Source organism: Strigops habroptila, chromosome Z (assembly GCF_004027225.2).
Source record: "Strigops habroptila isolate Jane chromosome Z, bStrHab1.2.pri, whole genome shotgun sequence".
NCBI lineage: Eukaryota > Metazoa > Chordata > Aves > Psittaciformes > Psittacidae > Strigops > Strigops habroptila.
This window is the reverse complement of record NC_044302.2, coordinates 86,419,581-86,439,527: the sequence shown is the minus strand read 5'-3', so window position 1 is coordinate 86,439,527 and position 19,947 is coordinate 86,419,581. Positions and strand designations below refer to the sequence as shown.

General features: G+C 40.5%; 1 protein-coding gene across 2 annotated transcripts in view; it reads left to right on the top strand.

Annotated features, from left to right (window-relative positions):
• GHR (growth hormone receptor) overlaps positions 1-19,947 on the top strand; it is a 124,337-nt gene that overhangs the window by 46,486 nt on the left and 57,904 nt on the right. For both annotated transcript variants that reach the window (XM_030470133.1, XM_030470134.1), the window contains one exon: positions 8,745-8,824. In XM_030470133.1, coding sequence (XP_030325993.1) covers positions 8,755-8,824 — 70 coding nt within the window. In that variant the 5' untranslated portion in view covers positions 8,745-8,754. The remainder of the gene's footprint in view (positions 1-8,744; positions 8,825-19,947) is intronic.

Here is a 19,947-nt window from a genome sequence, read left to right as displayed (position 1 = left end):
CAGAGACCTTCTTAAAAAGAGATATTCACTTGCAATTATTCTGAAAAATGGTTTTATTGAGTAGACATGCTCATATGCTACTCTACATCAGTTCGAACGAGATTTAAAGTTAGCGTCAATCTGTAAATTACAGACTCAAATTAAATCAGTATAAATCATATTTTAAACTGATGTGAGCTTCAGGACATGCAAAATTGCACCAACTTAAAATGTACTGTTTACTCTTATACCTTTTGTCTAGCTGATTAATCTTTGTATGCTGACCAAGTGGTGGTAAATGTGTGAGTACTTCGAGTCATGAGTGGCTGTCCAGAAATGCTGCTCAAGTCCTTTGTCTGTCATTTACCAGCTTTCACTTAATCTGCTATTCAAGTTAATGACTTCGTACATGCTTTGTTATGTAGTCTTTAATCTGATCAGAAGCACGTGAATAATTTAGCATGCAATTAAACCATGTAATTAATTTGTCCCATGGTAATGGACCATTAAGTGCTTCCATTAGTCTAAGGTAAATACCAGGGTCTTGAACTTAAATTTACAGCTTCTTGAAGATGTTTTTCCTCGAATAGATTTTTTTTCGTATATAAAATACTGTTAAAAATTAAAACCCTGCTCCCCCCTGATTTCCTGAAATTGCTCTTTGAGGTCTGAAAAGCAGATTTGGCTTCAAGGTGAATAGAAGAAATTGAGGGTTCTTTGTTCAAAACACTGGTCTATATCCAAACCCTGTTTCAAAATGATGAAGCTCCTGCTGACCTCAGGTAAAACAGGGTTTGGTTGTAGCCCAGCATTTTTGAACAAGTTAACAATTTCAGGAAATCAGGAGGAGCAGGTTTTTCATGTTACAGAAAAGCTCCAAGAGATCAGATGCAGATTTATGGTGTGTGCATATAACCGTGCATATAAGCGACTATGTTTACCCAAGTTACTAGGTAGTATGCTTTTTTAATTTGAGTGATACACAGGTACTAGCACACAGGAGAAGGCTTGTGAAGAAAATGCCGATTGGAACAGTGGAACAGGCCTGCTGTGCAGTGACAATCCAGCAGCACATATAAGAAGGCTATGTAGTATTAAGCATGTGAAAAATCGTGTTTGTTTTCCATCCTGTTCCAGCATTACTCCCAGTAATGTCACGTAGGTGGCTTTCCACCACAATTCCTGTGCTTCATCATTTCATAATTTCTGCAAGGTGCTAAGCATCCTGGCTGTACTAGGGGAATTACTTGGCCACATTCTCATGTTAAATATTTAACCTTGCCTGCTTAAAATCAGATGTCTTTAACTGCTTTGCTGGCTTGGTGCCACACTGCTGAGTCCTGACAGGATTTAAACTTTAATGCTAGAAAGACACTGAAGAGTTTTTTAGTTTTGATCTTTTGTGTTGTGGTGTTTGGAGTTTTTTGGGTGGTGGTGGTGCTGGTTTTCTTGGGGGTTTTTTTGGGGGGGGAGGGGTGGTTTTCGTTTTTTTTACACTGGCACAGAAATGTTTTACAGCAGTGGAAATATCATTTAATCAGAAAGTGTGAATAATTGTGTCAGTGAAATCTTTGAGTAAGAACACATTTTTAGTACAGATTAGTAGAGGGTAGGTTCTAGGTACAAATTCAGACTTTTTTTTTTCTCTTTTGTCATGATACTTGACATTAAGTTAATGTATTATACTTCTTCAAACAAATTGGAGTATACTTTTTGCTTATATAGAGAAATTCTTTTACTTTTCTTTGTAATTGATTGTAAAAATAACAAAGAGCTATTCTTTTTCTTTTGGATAACTTAGCTAAGTATTAATAATAATAATAAAAAAAAACGAAGAAGAAAAAGTTAGGAAAAAGTACTACTAAAGTTGAGAGAAGTGTTTATAGCCTGAAACAAAAATCACCACTCTCATAAACAGGCCTGGATTCTCTTCTTTAATCATACAAGTAGCTGTAAAGCTGTGTCAGCACTTCACATCTGCATGGTAGCAGCTAAATGTTGCAGTTTCTTTCCGGTGAGATGCATGTATTTTGCAGCTTCGAGTGTTTTGGGGGCTGAAAGGCAAACAAAACAAGTCTTTTCCAATTTAAAAATTATCTGTGCAGAAGACAGAAACTTAAGACTACAATTCTCTTTTAGCAATTTTCTTCTCATGGAGATAATCTACTAGTCTCATAGCTAAGGTCTTCCCTCTGTTTACCTAGTCCCTTATGTTACTGCTGTCAAAGCATAACAGATTTTATTGTAAATAAAGAATTGATATGCTATATGCCACAACCATCCTTGGACTTCATAGCCCAGTTCTGGAGTATGACTTTGTGGTTGGTTTAACCTAGAACAGCTTTTAGTACAACCCCAGAGCAATATCCAAACTCAGGATTCATTGATGGCCTCATTAACTACATCCAAGAACTGATAACCATTTTACCTGTTACTGGTTTAAATGCAGTTTAAAACAGAGTACTTAGCTGACACATCTGTCTGTGGGGAAAAAGAAATCAGCTCTAGTAAAAGTACTGAAGATACTGAAGGTGTCTGTTACAGTGGAGATACAAATAAATTTGGTGTTAAAATGAAGCTTTCATATAGTCTCTATTCCAAAATTAAAAGGTTGTTCAGGTGAAAAGCAACCAATTTTTCTAAATCCAAAGCGAGCAATTATTTTAATAGATTCAATTTTCAATTTTAACACTTGAAACTATTGTAAATTATTTAGCTTACATAGAGCTCTAATTAATAACATAAAATTGCCTCTTCCATAGTTTTAGTTTGCAATAACAATGTACCTTCTAATAAACTTCAAATTTGCATCAAACCATGCATAATAAATGCAGCTTTATGCCAGCATCCTTCATTCTGTTCCAGTGATGCTGTCTTTCATTGTTAGGCATTGGTTGGTTGCTTGGGAGGTTTTTTTTGGTTTTTTTCTATTTTCCGTGAAATGTACCCTTTATGAGATTTTTATTTTTTTTTTTTTTAACCGTACATCATTTCTGCTTCTATGGTATTTTTCCTTGTTCTTTTCATATCCCAGCTAACCTCACGCACTAGGTGAGTGGTGTGTTATTCATACGAACGGAGACAATTTGTTATTTCTGTTTCTTAACAGTGCTGAGTGTATAGCCCTGACAAGAGTTCTATAAAACAGGCGTTCATCCAAGTGCCGCTGATGACTCAATCAAGCTGTAATATCAGCAAGAAGGGAAGAAGTCTTTAGATCCATGGCAGTTTTAGATTGTGTTGATTGGGAGGGCTGTAACTCATTGCATCTGCAGAATGACTCTGTCCTGTTGGCATTCAGGGGAATGAGGGTAAGCAGGCAAAATGATTTCAGCTATGCATGATTAGTCAAACCGGTGTGCATGTTTTTACGCAAACACAGAAAGATTTCCTCTAAGTGCCACTAATCATGCTATGAGGCAGCTGGTAAGGAATATCCACGCTGAAAAATAAAGGCCTTTCACCCAGGAAAGTTCTGCCGGGGTATGTATGTATGTATGTGTGTATGTATTTTGTAGATGCATAAACAAGGTTCAGGACAGATCTGGAGAGCCTGCAGTTAAATCCCCTTCTCAGTACTTGTTCTTACTTGGTAGTGGATGTATTGGTGTGTATTCATCTGCATTGCAGTCTCCTGTGTTCTTGTCTGTTTGTGATCTGGTGGAATGGTGAAATGTAGCAATGTACAGAAAAGCTCCTCAGATTACTGCTTCACTTGGTAGTTTTGTGGTTTGGTTTGCAGGAGGGAGGCCACCTTTGGTTCTGGACTAGCTGCATGTGTGCTGATTTGGCAAGCAGTGATAAACTGAAGGTGGTTACAGGGGAAAAAACTCTCTCATATTTGGAGTACAGTGAGTTAATAGAGATGGCAAAAGCAGAAGTCCCTTCACAAGCTCAGTTTAACAAAGTGTGATGTCCTTGTCCTTTCTTTAGGTCCTTTCAGGTTCAGGACCTATCTAAATGTCAAGATCTCACTTCAAACAACAGTATTGTTTATAAGCAAAACTTCTGATGGTTTACTTTGAGTGTTAACATTGTTACCTGACCAGACTAGATGCAAACCGTTCAGTATGCTGTGACTAAACTATTTATCAGGGATTTTCTTAGCCCGGTTTCCCCTGTTTATGCTGACTACGTTCACGTCCCACTGGAGAGATGTCGTGTTTAAAATCACTTGTGATTGGCCTTACTCCCGCATTGCTATAGAAAAGGGCCAAGAATTTTTTTTTATCCTTTTTATAACTCCTGGCTCCCTTTCTGTTCTGAAGCAATTAGCCTGAGCTGACCCCTAGCCAAATGTTCCTGTGGTCAAGTTTCAGCTGGCTTGAGGACAGTCAGCTGCTGTATTTTTTATTTTTTTTCCTGGTTTTAGCTCTCTTCATTCTGACAAACTGCTGGAGTTGGTAAGATACAGAACATTATTCCTTAGAATAGTGTATTTCAGACACTAAGTATTTTTCCTGCTAAATAACAAGGACTTCCTTAGTGGCATTTGTCTTTCATATGTGTACAGGAGTAGGTGTTGGAAGGTAGATATGACTAGATTGTAAAAGGCCAATTTTGTCCGAAAGCCGATAGAGAAGCTGTTTCTTGCTAAATTAACAGTGCAATGTCTGAACAATACTGTTCTTGTCGACAGCAAGCTTGCAAGCATCCTAGAGGAACAGCAATGGGTAGTTACAAGACAAATCTGTGAAACTGCCTGCAAGGCAGAAGCTGACTGATGGTAAGGCAGATGGCACTTGAGAGAGCTCGTCTTTCAGAAGTTTTATTCTGTACCACCAGAAGTGGTACATGCTTGGGCAGCTCCTGCTTTATGCTAGGTTTTTTTCCATGATGCCGGAGCTGTGGCTGCATAGCTCTCCCTTGGCCTCCGGTACCTCTGGATGCATTAGTTGTACCTGCAGCCCAGCAGAGCTTTTGGTGCCGAGCAGTCACATAGTCCCTGGTGCTTCACAGCCCCTGCAGAGCGAGAAAGACCTGAGAGTATGAGCCTGAGAAAGACCTTGTGGATGAGCCCTGCCACAGGGCTTCTGGGTTTGAGCTCCAAGGAGGCTAGCACAACTTGCCATTTTCAGAGGCTGTTGTACAAAGGGTGAAGTGTGGCCCATCCATATTTTCAAGGAAGAGCAGTTACCGTTTTTGCACTCAGTCCTGTCTATATTAGGCATGTTCAGAGTACACAGGTTGGATTTTTCTCCCACATGCAACTTGCCTGGATGGATAACTCAGTGGAGAATCCCATGTGGATTTAGGCTGAGCAAAGACACTGTTGCTTTGCCTTGCTAAGATAATGCATTTGTGAGAATCCACAGAAGTATAATTTGTTTCTATATCACATTTTACTAGTAAAAAGGCCAGGAATTAAGCAACAATTTTGATCACCTTTGAGGTCTAGGAATGCAAATTAATCCTTTGTCCTGTTTCAGAGACCTAGCTGTTTTAATCAAAGTCTGTGGCTCAGCAGGGAATTCCCTGATAATGACAGAATTGCTCTTAAACAAGTAGTAGCAGCTGCTGGAGGGTTGGCTGTGTCCTCCCTTTCACCCTGGCTGCTCACTCTCATGACTCTGCTGCTCCTGATGTGCATCTTTGTGGAGTCCTGATAAAGCTGGTCAGCAAGCAGATTTGTTGTAATAGATGTTTATGGATTAATTTTAACTGGACCAATTTCCTGACAGAGTTCAGTGCATGCAGGCATGTAAACAAGTCTGCCAGTGCAAGAGGAAGAGCAGTACTGGAATGGGATTGTTTTTATCTGCAGGAGCAAGACCTTTTCGGAGTTCAAACATGATTGTTGACCACTGGTATGTATTTCCAGGCTCCTGGGTTTGTGTTCCGGCTGTCAAACCACTCTTCCTGGGAGGAGGCCGAGATGGTTGTTAGTTGCAGCGCAGGGACAGAGGGGATAGCCATGCTGTGACAGCTGCACATGGGGACTCATCCTGGTCCCACCACAGAGTTGCTTGATGCTGTTACGAAAAACAAAACAGTGTTCACAGATGTGCTCTGAATGATGGACTCTGTTGATGACATTTTTTTCTCACAGTAGAACTCCTGTGAAGGTTTGGTCTTTTCTTGTGGCTGTTGTTAGGCAGGAAGAAGTAGGAAAACTTGGAGAAGAGTGGTAGGAAGATCAGAAGAGGGAGATCACATGTCCCTGGGAGAACAGGGGACGTGTGAATATGAACCAGCAGGGGGATGCTTGGGCATTGATACAGGGAGGGAGCAGGAGGGCTGTAAATAAAGCAACATTATGCTTAGGCCCGCGAAAGAATAAACAAAACTTTAAGGAAAAAGTAGAAGGGCTGAAGAAGAGGAGAGGCTGTGTGATGGGTTAGAAATAATGTGAAAGGGGGGGAATTGGCAAATACAGATAAGCACTGCAGTGATTTATTAACGAGAGACAATAAAAATCCTTTAAACAAGAGTACAGATGGACCAGGGAAACGATTGAGCTAGCTGAAAATACAGCTGATCTCAGGTGAACCTCATGGTGTGCCAGTGTAGCTCCTCTCTGAGAGCATTGTTGGCCTGTGATTGCTTTATTAACTCTTCCCAGCAGCTGCAGCCTTCACTGCTCCTGGTCCTGCTCCCCAGGCTGCCCCACTCTCACACTGCCCCATATCCTCCCTAACATGCCTCCAGCCTCACCCTTCCTCCTCTGTCCACTTGAGAATGCGGCAATCACCTCTAGAGAGACCCATGCACTACTTGGCCAGGGGAGAGCCCTGCCCAGAGCCTGGCAGGTCCCCAGAGCTCCCCCAGCTCTTCTGCCTGTGTACCTGCCCCATGCCTGTTCACACTGGCCACAGGGTACAGTGGGAGCATCTCCTGGCTTCCCTTGGCAGGTCGATGTTAGACTCTGCAAGCCTAGAGCAGCTTGAGTAAATGCCTCCTGTACTGAGCCTGAAACTCGAGGGCTATTGAACAGTTGAAGTAATGAGGATGTGAGAAATATCTTCTGATTTTCAAGTTTTGTGCTAAACAGCATGAATGAGATATCTGGTAACAGCTTTGTTTTTTTCAGTAGTGTGATTCAATCTGTTCTCTTGGGGTAAGAAAACGAAGAAGGGAATTGTCTTTTAAATGCAATGTTAGCATAGTTTTACATACTCGGTGTGCATGTGTTTTACAGTTTCTGACTAAATTCAAACTTTGGTAACTCTGCGAGGAGACTGATTAGTTTTTGATACCCAGCTTTGACAGCACCAGTTGTTAATCAGTAATGCCCACTTAGAGATTGTTACTCATTCGTGGGCTTGGTTATTTGAACACTTGTGATTTAGTCTCCTGTTAGATGAAGAAAGAAAATGTCTAACTGAAAACACTCCAGTGTAGAAACAAGGTTTGTCATACCAGTGTATCATCAAATGTGAAAGTGGAGCTGTTACACTCTCTCTGCTGCCTCACTGAGCTGGGGTGTCTGTGCCTTGGCAGTTCTGTGCCATGGAACAAGAAACTGTTGCCTGACTGTTGCTTCAGTGTTCGTATTCATTTTGGTGTTGCAGCTTTGGTTTTTGAAAGTCTCCAGTGGTCTCTGCGCTCCACTGGCATGGCTGTAAAGTAATCCACACCGTGTATGTTTTCTCCTACTACATATGGTGACTTGGTGAGCTTTTGGGGGCATGGTAAAATTCTGTGCAGAAGGCTGTACTGTCTACAAGTCCAGTGTATCCCAGCTTCTGCCCTTCCCTGTTGTTATCAGATGCTGGTGATAATGGCAGGAGCAAAGTAGTGATGGGGTTGTAGACTATGTGTATGTGGTCCACATAAATTAGGGAGGAGTGTGGGGAGCCTGTAAAGGCCTGTTGGGTTATGCTTGGGTTGTAAATGTTTGTATGCTTGCAGGTTGTAAAGGCTTGTATGGATGTGCTCAGGTACATCGGAAGGTGCCATCCTAGAAATATTGCAGGTGGAAGCTTCCAGCATGAGACAGCCTCCATGGCAGCCCCCAAAGAGCACTGTGGCCAGTGTTCCAGGTTGTGCAGGGTGCCCCTAGGGAACAGATCAGAGAATTGGCCTGGGTAACTCTGATTCTTGCAGCACCATAGCTTCTGCTGCCCTCCCCACTCCTGACATGCTGCCTGCCATGGGCAGTGACTGTAGGTACTAAGCCAGTGTTTCTCTTCTAACAGTCACTTGGCTTTCTGATGTGGGAGCTGGCTTATTAAACTGCATCACTCGGCTTTACTGCATGTAGTTAGTTCTAGACCCAGGAAGGGTCTAGAATACATGGAATAAAAGATGAATACAGCTTCAGAAGAACATATGCTGGAAACGCTGTCATCATATCATAGAACCATAAAATGATATGGGTTGGAAGGGACCTTAAAGGTTATCTAGTCCAGACGCCCTGCAGTGAGCAGGGATATCCCTGAAAGAGATACTGTCCTTTGCCTACCTTCACATTTACCCTAGCTTAGTCATTGGAATCCATCCCCCAAAGACTGCTGAGGGGAGAGTGTGGCTACTGCCTGGAAGCAGGCTAGAGATCAACAATATTTAGGGTTTTTTCTCCCTTTATATTAAATTAACTAGAAACTCATAAAGCTAGTTCTTTTGTAAAAATAGTATTTATTCTCTGCCCTAGACTGCAAGATGACGTATGACTTTACGGGGCAGTAAACTGTAAACTAAATACCCTTCTGCTTTAAATCCAATCAGAAATTCAATAAAACTAGATCATATTTTTAATGTCATGTCATATTACTTAGTAATATTAGTATATAAAGAAACTCTTTTACTGTCTTCTGTTATTACAGAATTAGAGGTATGGATCTTTGGCATCTGCTGTTTGCTTTGGCACTGGTCTGTGCAAATGACTCACTTTCTGCAAGCGACGGTAAGTTTTATGATAACTTTTTGTGTCTTTGTGTGTGTACATATATATACATCTTTATATAAAGAGTATTTTTATATTGTATGTGTCAGGACTATGCAGGTTCCTTGATTTCAGCAACTTGTGTACATAATGTGAAATGTGAAAAATACATCGGTTGATGTCGTTGCAAAGACAAGTGGATTCAGTTGAAACATGTTGCAGAACGAAGCTGAAGTTCATAGATTGTGTTAGATGTGTAATTTGTGCACAGGCTAGATCGATGTGGTGTTAGGTACCTGGGTTTTCTTTGATCAGGTGCTGAAATTATGAAAAAGTTGTATGGGGTTATTTTTTTTTTTTCTTTTTTTTTTTTAATTGGAACTAGTGGGCATTTACCTTAAGTCTTTTTAGTACATTTGTATGTTAAAAGTAAAATTATTTGGGCATACAGAGGAAGCATTTTAAGTCTGTACACTTTGGGTCTGAGGCCAATATGAACAAGTTTCATAAGAAATACACTTAGAAATTCTTGAGCAAAGGTTATAAAAGGGATTTGAAAAGAACATGTAGTTTCAACCAGCCAGCTGTTTGTGGGTAGCCAGCAGAAGCCTTTTTAGCAAGAAGCTCTGAATGCATGTCCTGTCAGGTCCATGATTCAACAGATCTGCTTAAGGTCCACATCCACTGAATGTACCTCTGGTTTTCCACAGTTGTTCTCCTTCGATCCTTACTCACCTCAGTTCTTCCATCTTCTGAATTAAATGCCAGGCTGGAAAGTACTTGGTTCATCTGAGCTTTCTCTGATGCTTTTTCTTGTTGTAAACAGCAATGATTTAAAACCATTTCTGTATCATCCAGAGGCCTGTCTTTACTTTGGTGGGTGCTCTGGGACTGGTCTTTTACTCATTTAACAAAAAATTCCCATTAACTCTGGTGAGAGTTTTAGGTTGTGTTAAACTGATCTGCTTATGCTGGTTATGGTCTGCTCCTATAAACAAATGCAACTTAAGTCGGTCTGCTCTGCCTTGTTCTGGCCTATGGAGAGCAGTAACAGTTTCCCATAGTTACTAATTTTATGCAAACGTGTCGCTGCTTCTCCCAGAGCTGCAGAGCAGAAAGGTGGCTCCTTAAGCCCTGCCTCACCTCCTAGCCAAAATCAGTGGGAGCAGACAGAGAGGGCAGTTTGGCAAGTAATTTTTGGAAACAGCTTCCACAGCAAACTGTAAATCAGTGACAATTTCTGACATCTCTCAATGTTTGTTGGTGGTGTTTTTTCCTTTAGGTCCACACTTAGGTGTTACTGAATGAAAATTAAATACCCGTAGAATATTTGCAAACCATGTTTTAGTAGCCTTTTTAGCGATAGTTTTAGAATATGTTACTAAACCAAACAGCTATGGCATAGTTGCCTCTAGGCATAACTGCCCTAGAGTTTCAAGGTGTAATCGTCCTTCTTTGCCCTGGTACAGTCCTGTATTTTCTTGGAGTTGTGTGTTTAAAACTTCTAGATACCCATATTTGGAGAAGCACTGGAGAGATGATAGGGGTACTACTTCATTGTTAATGAAGATATTAAGCTGAAATAACATATAATTAGAACTAAAATGATTAGTTTTCAGACAATTCTTCCATAAAGGTAATTTCGTTTATTAAAAAGGGGGCTTGGATAGGGAAAACACAAGCTTCTGTGATTTACTTCTATGTTATGTGGCTCAGACACCTGTCTTCTGTGTTATCAGGAAGAGAATCTGTAAGATTCCCTTCTCCCTTGAAGGCTTTTCCCTTAACATTTACCAAATTTGATTTTAGTTCCTAGTGTATCTAACCATTGAAGGCAATGAATGAATCACATTTTCACTTTTGTTCCCTACTTTCATTTCCTACCTGTAGCAGTACTTCATTCTGGGAAATAAGAATGCCTGTTTAACAAGTGTGTAAGAAAATGTGGGCCAGTGTTTATTTTCATATTGTAATTGGGATGAAACAATATGGGGCCTTTAATGTGTTTTGAATCCGTCTCTGCCTTCTGATTAGGTTAAAAGAAGAAGAATTTTCTGATAGGAATTTGCAGAATAAAGCTTTTTCTCCCTTTGTGTAACCAATCTCTTTAGTTAGACCTATCAACTGAAATAAAATTTGTAAATTCCTCCTTGGTTCTGCTCAAATGTGGAAAGTCAGTATTTCACAGTGAAATATGATACATGTACCAGCTTCTATTCATTGCCTCATACAGAATGGTCAGTAGAACAAAAACGCATGTGTCCTGACTTGCTCTTTACCCCACAGCGTCTGCATTTTACAGTACATTCATTCAATAGACAAAAATAATCCCTGCCCAGACGCTGTCTACTGGACCAATTGATTTCTCTCTCGAGGTTTAAGAGCACATGAGGACTTTTTGATCCTTGGCAGATGAGGTGTGGTCCAGATGTCCTGCGTTCAGTAAAAATCTGTGTTATGAATAAAACTTAACCACAACGTCAGCTTTGTGTGACATTGTCTATACTGATGAAATAGTAATTTCCATGAGTTTACCTTCAGAATCAAAAACTGATGAAAATTTCAGTTGTGTTCCTGTGATTAAATCTAAGACACAATACTAAATATGCATGTCCTGTTTTGTTGTGTTGTTGAAGAACTGTGTGTGTGAAGGAAACTGAGGTTTTTTGTCCCAAGAATAAATTTCTAACCACTAAACTGCTTGTAATACTAGAGCACATTCTGAGTAGCAGAAATGCTCCGCTGAGAAAGTCAGACAAAGAAGTGTAAGTTGAACAGAAATATTTGAGAGAACATCCATTTGCCATTCTTGCATGACTCAGAACAGAGTATTAGATGAGATCTGTTTATTAGATGTTTTGTTCTTTTTATCCTCCTTGTGAATGTGCTTGTACCTGCAGAAGTTCTTAAGACCATCCAGCCCCACTCAGGTGATGTATCCTGACAATCTTACGGAGCTACGCACAGCTCAGTCTTGCTGAGGCCTTCCTATAAACTTAATTAGATGTGCTCTATACCTGCATGATATCTGATACGTTGCCTGAGGGACTGGAGCTACGGTCTCGTGGTTCCCTAAAAAATCCACTTCGGTAATTGCATTTCTTCTGACAGCACATGAAAAAATTAGACTTACTTGCTAATCTTGTAGCAAAACGTGTTACTGAGACAGTGTAATACTGACTTGTACGTGAAGGCTTTTATGTCTTGAAAGTAAATAAAGCTTACATTCAGCCTTACCAAGAGCCTGTGCTTCAAGCTGGCTCACTGCTGTGGGGCCGGATCCACCCTTGGCACACAGTGAAATCCCATACGAGTTTTCTCCTGGCGGGAGAGAGGGGCTGAGGCTAATGGTTGGCCAGGCAACTGCACAGCATTTGAGACCAGATACTACACATTTAGTCACCTATTTGCTGTCTCCACGCTGGTGCCGAGTTCTGCTGGAGGCTTTCCATTGATTTAGCTCGTTTTCATGCTGTCGTTTTGCGAAGAGCTTGACTTGCCAACTTCTTAAACTGAGGCTGTGGCTAGCGTGAAATGACAGGGGTGGCCCCCCATCTCTGAGATGGTAATCCTGCATGTGTCTGGTGCATGTCTGTTTCACCAGGTCTTCGAGTGTAATTTAGAGCTGAGCAGGTCTGGGACTTGCAGCCTTCTACCAGGGTACACTGACCCACACATTGTCCGTGTCCTCAAGGTGCATGCTGCACAATGGTAAGAGCAGAACAGAGGCAGTGGTAGAAATGAAGTGTAAAGGCCACAATAACAGGAAGGTCATTTATAATAGGTAATTACAATAGGTAAATGAGGTTTGCGCCCTAAGGGTTCAAAAACATAAGGCCCATATTCACAGCTAATGAAAACATTTTTGTTAACAGAATTTATGCTTCTATATGTTTAGGTTGCTTTGAAAATGGAAAATTGTGTGATTGTGAAATTTCATTTAATTTTGTTAATTAGGTACATGAACAAGAAAGAGTACTGCTTCATGAGAGATTACCTACGTCTATGCAATATTAATTGTTCAAGGGAAAAAAAAAAGCTTATGTTCATGTACACATACACAGTTTGTGTTTAAGCTATTTATATTAGTTTAACTGTGGTGTTCCAAGTACATACCTAGCATACACCTAGGTATTTTTGTTTACTATACCTGCTGACCTCAGAAGTGTTTGAGGGGAATTGCTCCAGACACAGATTGCAAAATGTTTAGGAAACATTTTTTGTCTGCTTGTTCCTTCTCTACAACTTGTGAGTGCAGGTCATATAAGGACATAGAGGAATAATCTGGGAATTAGTCCCAGTTAATAAAACAATACATAAGCTCATGCAGTTCCAAAACTAATTTCTTCCCAGTGAAAAGTGGGAAATGTCTTTTATCATCTTTTATACTACATCAAAGTTAGTTCCAGACTGTTACAGCTATGCTAATGCAGCCTCTGAAGCAGGTTTAGAGAGACATTCATATTTAATATAGCACAATAAAAATATTTGAGTGAACTGTTTTTGTACAACGATAATTTTAAGAGCTACAAGCCTGAATTTATTTTTTACTTTATCTGATTTTAGAAATATATTTATGTTTTTCCATCACAACTTTTTTAAATTATTGTATGAAACTGTTATGCTCAAATGTTCTATTCTCCTCCCTTTTACATAAGAAGTAGGATTAATCATTTTCCCTTCTGAGACATATCAAAATACAATTTTTACTTCCATAAAAATGTCCTTCTGTTATGCGTCTGCTCATTTCTTGTACTTAGGTGTTTTTCATGTATTTTACGTCCAGATTAAACCATCTAAGTATAGGTGTGCAGTGGATATCAAAGCTCCCAATTATAGAGCTGGAGATGGAACCCGCATCCTATGTATAGGACTTCAGTGTCATTAGAAATAGCCCAGGGCACCCAAGACATCTGCATGGGACCCACAGCGATGGCACACGACCTGCAAGACATCTGCATCCTTCTGTAATGGCCAGAAGCTTAAAGAACTCTATAAAAACCTTAAGGCCCACCATCTTGTATGTACCTGAACATCTGTTTTCAGGCAACTAAATAAGCTCTTGTTCCAGAGACTGTATTGACTAGCTCTCCATTGACTATTGGGAGCTTGGACACCTATGTATGGATCATATGGATATTCTTTAGGTACCAAAAAATTTAAATGAGACTTGTAGGCAGGATATCTGTGCCATTTGAAGACGGCAAAACATCCTAGGCAGTCTGAAATAGCTTCAGATATTTAGGCTACTGGATTTTGCCCTGCCTTGCATAGAGAGAGTTAAATATAGTTGTCTTCATTTTGAACTAAGCCTCACCCCTATAGCTGCCTTGTCTGGATATGCATAATTCTGCATTCTTTTTTCTCTGTAGTATCATAGCTACTCAGCCACAAGCTGTAGGCCTTCAGCTACAGCCAAGGTGAGGGGTCTTCTCACTGGATTTACAGGATAGCAGTGGGATGAAGTGGAAAATGGGTGTTTTCTAAAGGTATAGATTTGACTTCTGTGACACATGGAGAAATTCTTAGTCTAAGCAGGTAGGTTCCTTTGAATTGCAGCATATTATCTGCTGAGAAAGGGAAATCTGTCCATCTCTTCATGGAGGTGGGAGGTACCAGGGCCCTTGTGGCTTAGCTTGAAATATTCAGAAGAGAGATCAATAGCTGTGTGGAGTCTTAGCTGACAAAATGTTTTGTGATCTAGAAGAACTCAAGTTCTATAGATTGGAGTCAGTGTAATGACAAACCGTTTCTCACACATGAAGAGCATTCTTTTATTTTTAATTATTTTTTGATGATCAGAAAGACTAGACATATCTGCATATAGAACAATCCTAATCTTGTTAGGAATGGAAAAAAGATAATGAAAGAGAGCAGAATCTTTCTTAGCTTAAGCTGTAAACTCTCTTGCCTCCCCTCAAATAGTAGTGCCATGATATAGTTGGTAGTCATTTGCTCATTGTGGTCATTTTCTCATCTTAATTCTTCTAACTGGTGTGTCTTTGCTATGGCCTTTCTCTGTGTTACCTATTTTCTCAAGCGTAGGCAGCTGTCTTAGTATGGAACACAAGCCAAAGCAGAGCTGGCAGTAAAACCTGAAAAGCTCAAAACTGTGATCCAGCTTAGTGCATCCTGGTTTACGTGGACAGGGATGGAACTGTCGAGAATGTGAATTTGAAACTTGTACCTGCAGACAAAGCCTTCAGAATAGCTGCCTTATTTCCAGAAGTTTCAAGTGTTTGTGAGCAAGAACTAGGTTTTGTAATGTAGAAGAAATTGCTATAGAGTCATTCCAGGAGCCAGGATCAGAAAGCTTGGCACAGGGAGGTGTAAGTTATACCACTCTGCTCTGGCTAAGCCATTTCGACTGGAGGGAAGATTCATTTTGGCAGAGAGCAAAGTAGTATTTCCATCATCACTTTCCACTGCGATTAGGCATGGCTTTGATGGCTAGCAGAAAAATCCAAGGGAAAGCCTTAAGTCTGTGCGCTTCTGAGTTATTTTCACCAGTCTTGCTTCCTAGCCAATCGTACCTATTTCAGAGAAGCCATTTGTCTGGCCAGTGTGATAGCACGTATGCTCTCATATTGGTAAGAAAGGATTTCACCTTTATTTCTTCTCTGTTGGGAGCATACATAGACTTTTACAGGAAGGGATTTGGGATTTCTAAGAGTGGAAGACACATACTGGAAATTAATTATAGACAGGTCTGTATTTTGTAAGAAAACACAGAAAAAAACATAGTGCTGAAATTTTCAAGTATAGTAACCTTGAATTATGCCCCCAAAATCTGTGTTTAGGCTTGTAACTGAGTGAATCCAATGTTTTAAATGCTAACCTATGTTGCCAGAGACTTGTCTTTTTTTGACATTTCCTCCAAACTACATCTGTGGCTCCAGCATTTACTGAAGTTTCACCCACAAGCCTGCCAAAAACACTTCATGAATAATCAGCTTTAGTCAGACACCCTGCAAAATAACGTACTTGCCATAGTTATCCCATCCACTTATCTCCGTTATCTTTAACATTCTTGCTATTGTGTTTATTTCCTTCATTGCTCTATAGCGGCCGTTACATTTTCTTCTCTTTTCAACACAGACTTGCCAGTTTCCTGTCTTCTGATTGCTAGGTTTTGAGGTCACTTGCAAGAATTGGCCACACCTCTGTGGTCAGTGCCAGGTGAAGTCAGAAGTCAGTCTTTCTGCCTCTCAGCTGCAATGTTTGTAATCCCAACGTATGTCTTCACTCTCCCAACCAGATCTATAGACTGCAGCCACGCCATCAACACACACATTGTTCCTCCTGTGAATCAGAACTCTTCCTCCTTTACCAGTGATGAGCTGTACCCAAAACTGCTGGCTGGCAGTGGCCACTTGTGGCTTGCATTTGGAGGAGAAGCAGTGAGGCTAGTTTGAAACATGGACTTTTGCCCATTGTCTAAGCAGCTAACAAGTAGGAAAAATCCTAGTTTCAGTTTTTACTTTATCTTGTTTTGATTTTTTAAAATGTAGTTGTATATTTCATGTGAATTATTCAAACAGTTTGTACTGCACTAGTTAAATGAACTTGGTTTAATGAAGTGACTGTGCAGCAGGAGAAGGAAAAGTAGCTCAAACAAATAAACACTAATCTATATTATAAAAGCATATTGCATGAATTACAATGAATCATTCCATGCAGCAGAGCAGACAGAGAGCAAATTGCTTTCAATACCACCCATCTGTACCAGGAAAAAGAAATCCTTGTTACTGCACATTCATAGCATACTATGAAGTGACCATGGGAAGGGGTAACATTTTTTCATTAATTTAAACAATGATGCAGTTATTGTGCAGTAACTTGCTATGCCTGATTTTTCGAGATTTTTAAAACCAAGAGGCTATCTGCAGCATTGTACCTTTTCTTTCCATGCTGTACTCTTCAAAGGTGGCAGTGTGAGTGGGAATTGGAGAGCCATCATTGAGCAGACCTGGTTCTTACCAGTATAAATGAGGGAGTATGGGGTGCACCTCAGCAATATTTTGGCGTACCTGGGTTCTGTTCAGGTGTTCCAAACGATCAGACATCAAAAAGAAACATTTTAGCATAGGAGTTCACAAGATGCCATCCTTGAGACACACAGAGTGACTCTGAAAGCTTTGTGCTGGTCACCACCCTTGTCAGAAACACTGTTCTCAGGGTTGCAGCAGCACACTTCCAGCATGGTTGGGTACTTCATGAACTGGAGCCACCATTTGGAGGATGCCTGCATCCAGCCTTGCAAGATTTTTTGTCAGCTGGGCTCCAGGGAGTCTCCAGTTGCTTGTTTCCAACCTTGGCTACTACCCTGGTTTTACTTGTTGCACTCCAGCAGAGTACTGGTACCCAGGTGTTTATCTGTTTCTGAGGATGACAGAAATGAGAACAGTAATGAGATAGTGCTGGGAACTTGGCTGTTGTGTGGCTCTCCACAAGGCTCTGGCAAGGTTCCCCATGGGGAATAAAAATACTTGACCTAGGCTGTTTTCTTTCTCTGCTATTGGAGAAGTGCTCAGATAAGCTGTGATGCCGTAGGTGGGAAGCAGAGCTGCAGACTACCTCTAAGGACCCTCCAAATTCTCTACTTCTTTTTTTTTTTTTTTTTTTTGAGATTTCTCTACTGTGCAGAGAACATTCCTGCCCATTGCAGAAGCATGCTGTAAAATTAAATAGTAACAGCAATGGTTAGTTTTCTGCAGAACTTCTAGATAACTCTCACGCTGTTAGGTATTTTGAATTATTCTTGCATAATGTGGTGAAGACTCTTTTTCACAGAGGATTATTTTATTAGAGATAGTTAAAAACCTTCTACAAAGTAGGAAATTCCATGCCAAAGGGTATAGAATAGCCGTAAAGTACGGTGATTGGTCTGTTGTCTAAAGAGCCATGCATTATGTCAGTTTAGTCCCATGTTTCATTCTCATCAAGTTCTTCAAGGAGATTTTCCTGGGAGTTTCAAAGAAAAAAACAGAAAACTGTTAAGTATCATGTAGTTGGGAATTTATATTGTGTCAGCATTGGCACCAAAGGAGTGGGATGCAGCAAACATCACACAAACTTTCAAAAAGGACTGAAGGAAATCACACGTCACAAAATTTGTACTCTGGGCAACGCAAGTTGGAAGAAACTTAAGAAAAGCTTATATTGATAAATTAATTGATAAATATTATATATTTGTGAGTCTGTGTAAGTCATGGTTCTTTCAAAAGACACTTAGTGTCTGTCACCTGTAGCTACTGACTCAAGAAGATATTTCAACACGCACACGGAAAATGGTGGTTCAGTCCCTCCAGTGTGGATTTTCAGAGAGCCTTTGATACAACACCATAGTAAAGGTTCCTTAAAAAAATGCCAGGGGTTAAAATGGAAGGATTTCCGTGGATTAAAAATTAATCAAAAGGGGAAAAAAAGGACCAAATTATAAGCTCCCACTGCAGAAACATTGAAGGATATGCCCTTTCTATAGACCATACAAGTAGAAGAAACTAAATTAACAGGATCTCTTCTGCTAGGAAAGTTCCGTGGCGGGATGGAGCAAAAAACAATTCAGTCCTGCATGGTGGCAAGTGAAGAAAAGGATGTGAGTGGGCAGGAGCCCTCTGGTGCTTCTGGAGCCCCACATGCACACATGCAAACGCTCAGCACTGCACTGCTGGAGCGATGGAGCATGGTCTGGCTGGGGACATGCAAAAGATCCACCCAGGCTGAGAAGTGTGTCTTTTGTGGGCTATCCCTAACTGTTACCCAGAACATATTCAGAGAAACACGCCGAATGGAGATCTGTTTATTCTGTATTTGGTCTGCGATTTTGTGTGTGTCTTATTCGCCTAGCAATGTGTAGTCTTGGCATTAGGGTTGACACAGAAACTTAAGAAGAAAATTTGAAACTCACTTGGATCAAGAGTTCACCCTTCACTTCCTGTGTGCTAGAACCTGTGGTTTTTATTTTTTAAAGACTAAATAACCAGAACAATTGCTTGCCTGGCTGGCAAACACCATGTGCTTCGTGTTTCTTTAAGAGACACTTAGTGTTTGCCACCCATGCCTACTGTAAAGCAGAAAATATGTTAACATTCAATAAATACTGAATCTTAAACAAGATCATGTACAAAATAATGTCATTATGCGCATTGAATTTGTGTTCTGTCTCTTCATCACTGAAGCACAAAACAAAGAATAATGTGATAATTTGACTTCAAAGAGGAAATTGCAAATGTAGGTAACAGGTATAAATCTTAACATGGTCTATTTATTATTTGCTGTTAATAATAGTTAATAGTTAATAGTCAAATAGTTAATAATACAATTCAGTTAAAATGCTGATGTCAACTATACTTACTGTTGTATAGGATTTTATTGAAACCATCTGTTTAATCCACTTGTATATATCCCAGGTTGATCTTTGCTTGCAGTGAAGTGTTTTTCTGGAAGTTAAAAAAGTATTATTAAAGGAATGGAAATTATTAGTGGTTCATGGTTTGGCAAGGAAAAAAAATGCCTTTTTAAGTTCTTAGTGTCTGTTTTAAAGGGCTTCTACACCAGAAATCATAGAACCATAGAATCATAGAATGGCTTGGGTTGGAAAGGACCTTAAGATCATCTAGTTACAACCCCCCTGTCATGGACAGGGACGCCTCACACTAAACCATGTCGCACAAGGCTCTGTCCAGCCTGGCCTTGAACACTGCCAGGGATGGAGCATTTACCACTTCTTTGGGCAACCTGTTCCAGTGCCTCACCACCCTCACTGTAAAGAACTTCCTTATATCTAACCTGAACTTCCCCTGTTTAAGTTTGAACCCATTACCCCTTGTCCTCTTGCTACAGTCCCTGATGAAGAGTCCCTCCCCAGCATCCTTGTAGCCCCCTTCAGATACTGGAAGGCTGCTATGAGGTCTCCACGCAGCTTCTCTTCTCTAGCTTGAACAGCCCCAGCTTTCTCAGCCTGTCTTCATATGGGAGGTGCTCCAGCCCCCTTATCATCTTCGTGTCCTCCTCTGGACTTGCTGCAACAGCACCATGTCCTTTTTATGTTGAGGACACCAGAACTGTACACAATACTCCAAGTGAGGTTTCACGAGAGCAGAGTAGAGGGGCAGGATCACCTCCTTCAACCTGCTGGTAAC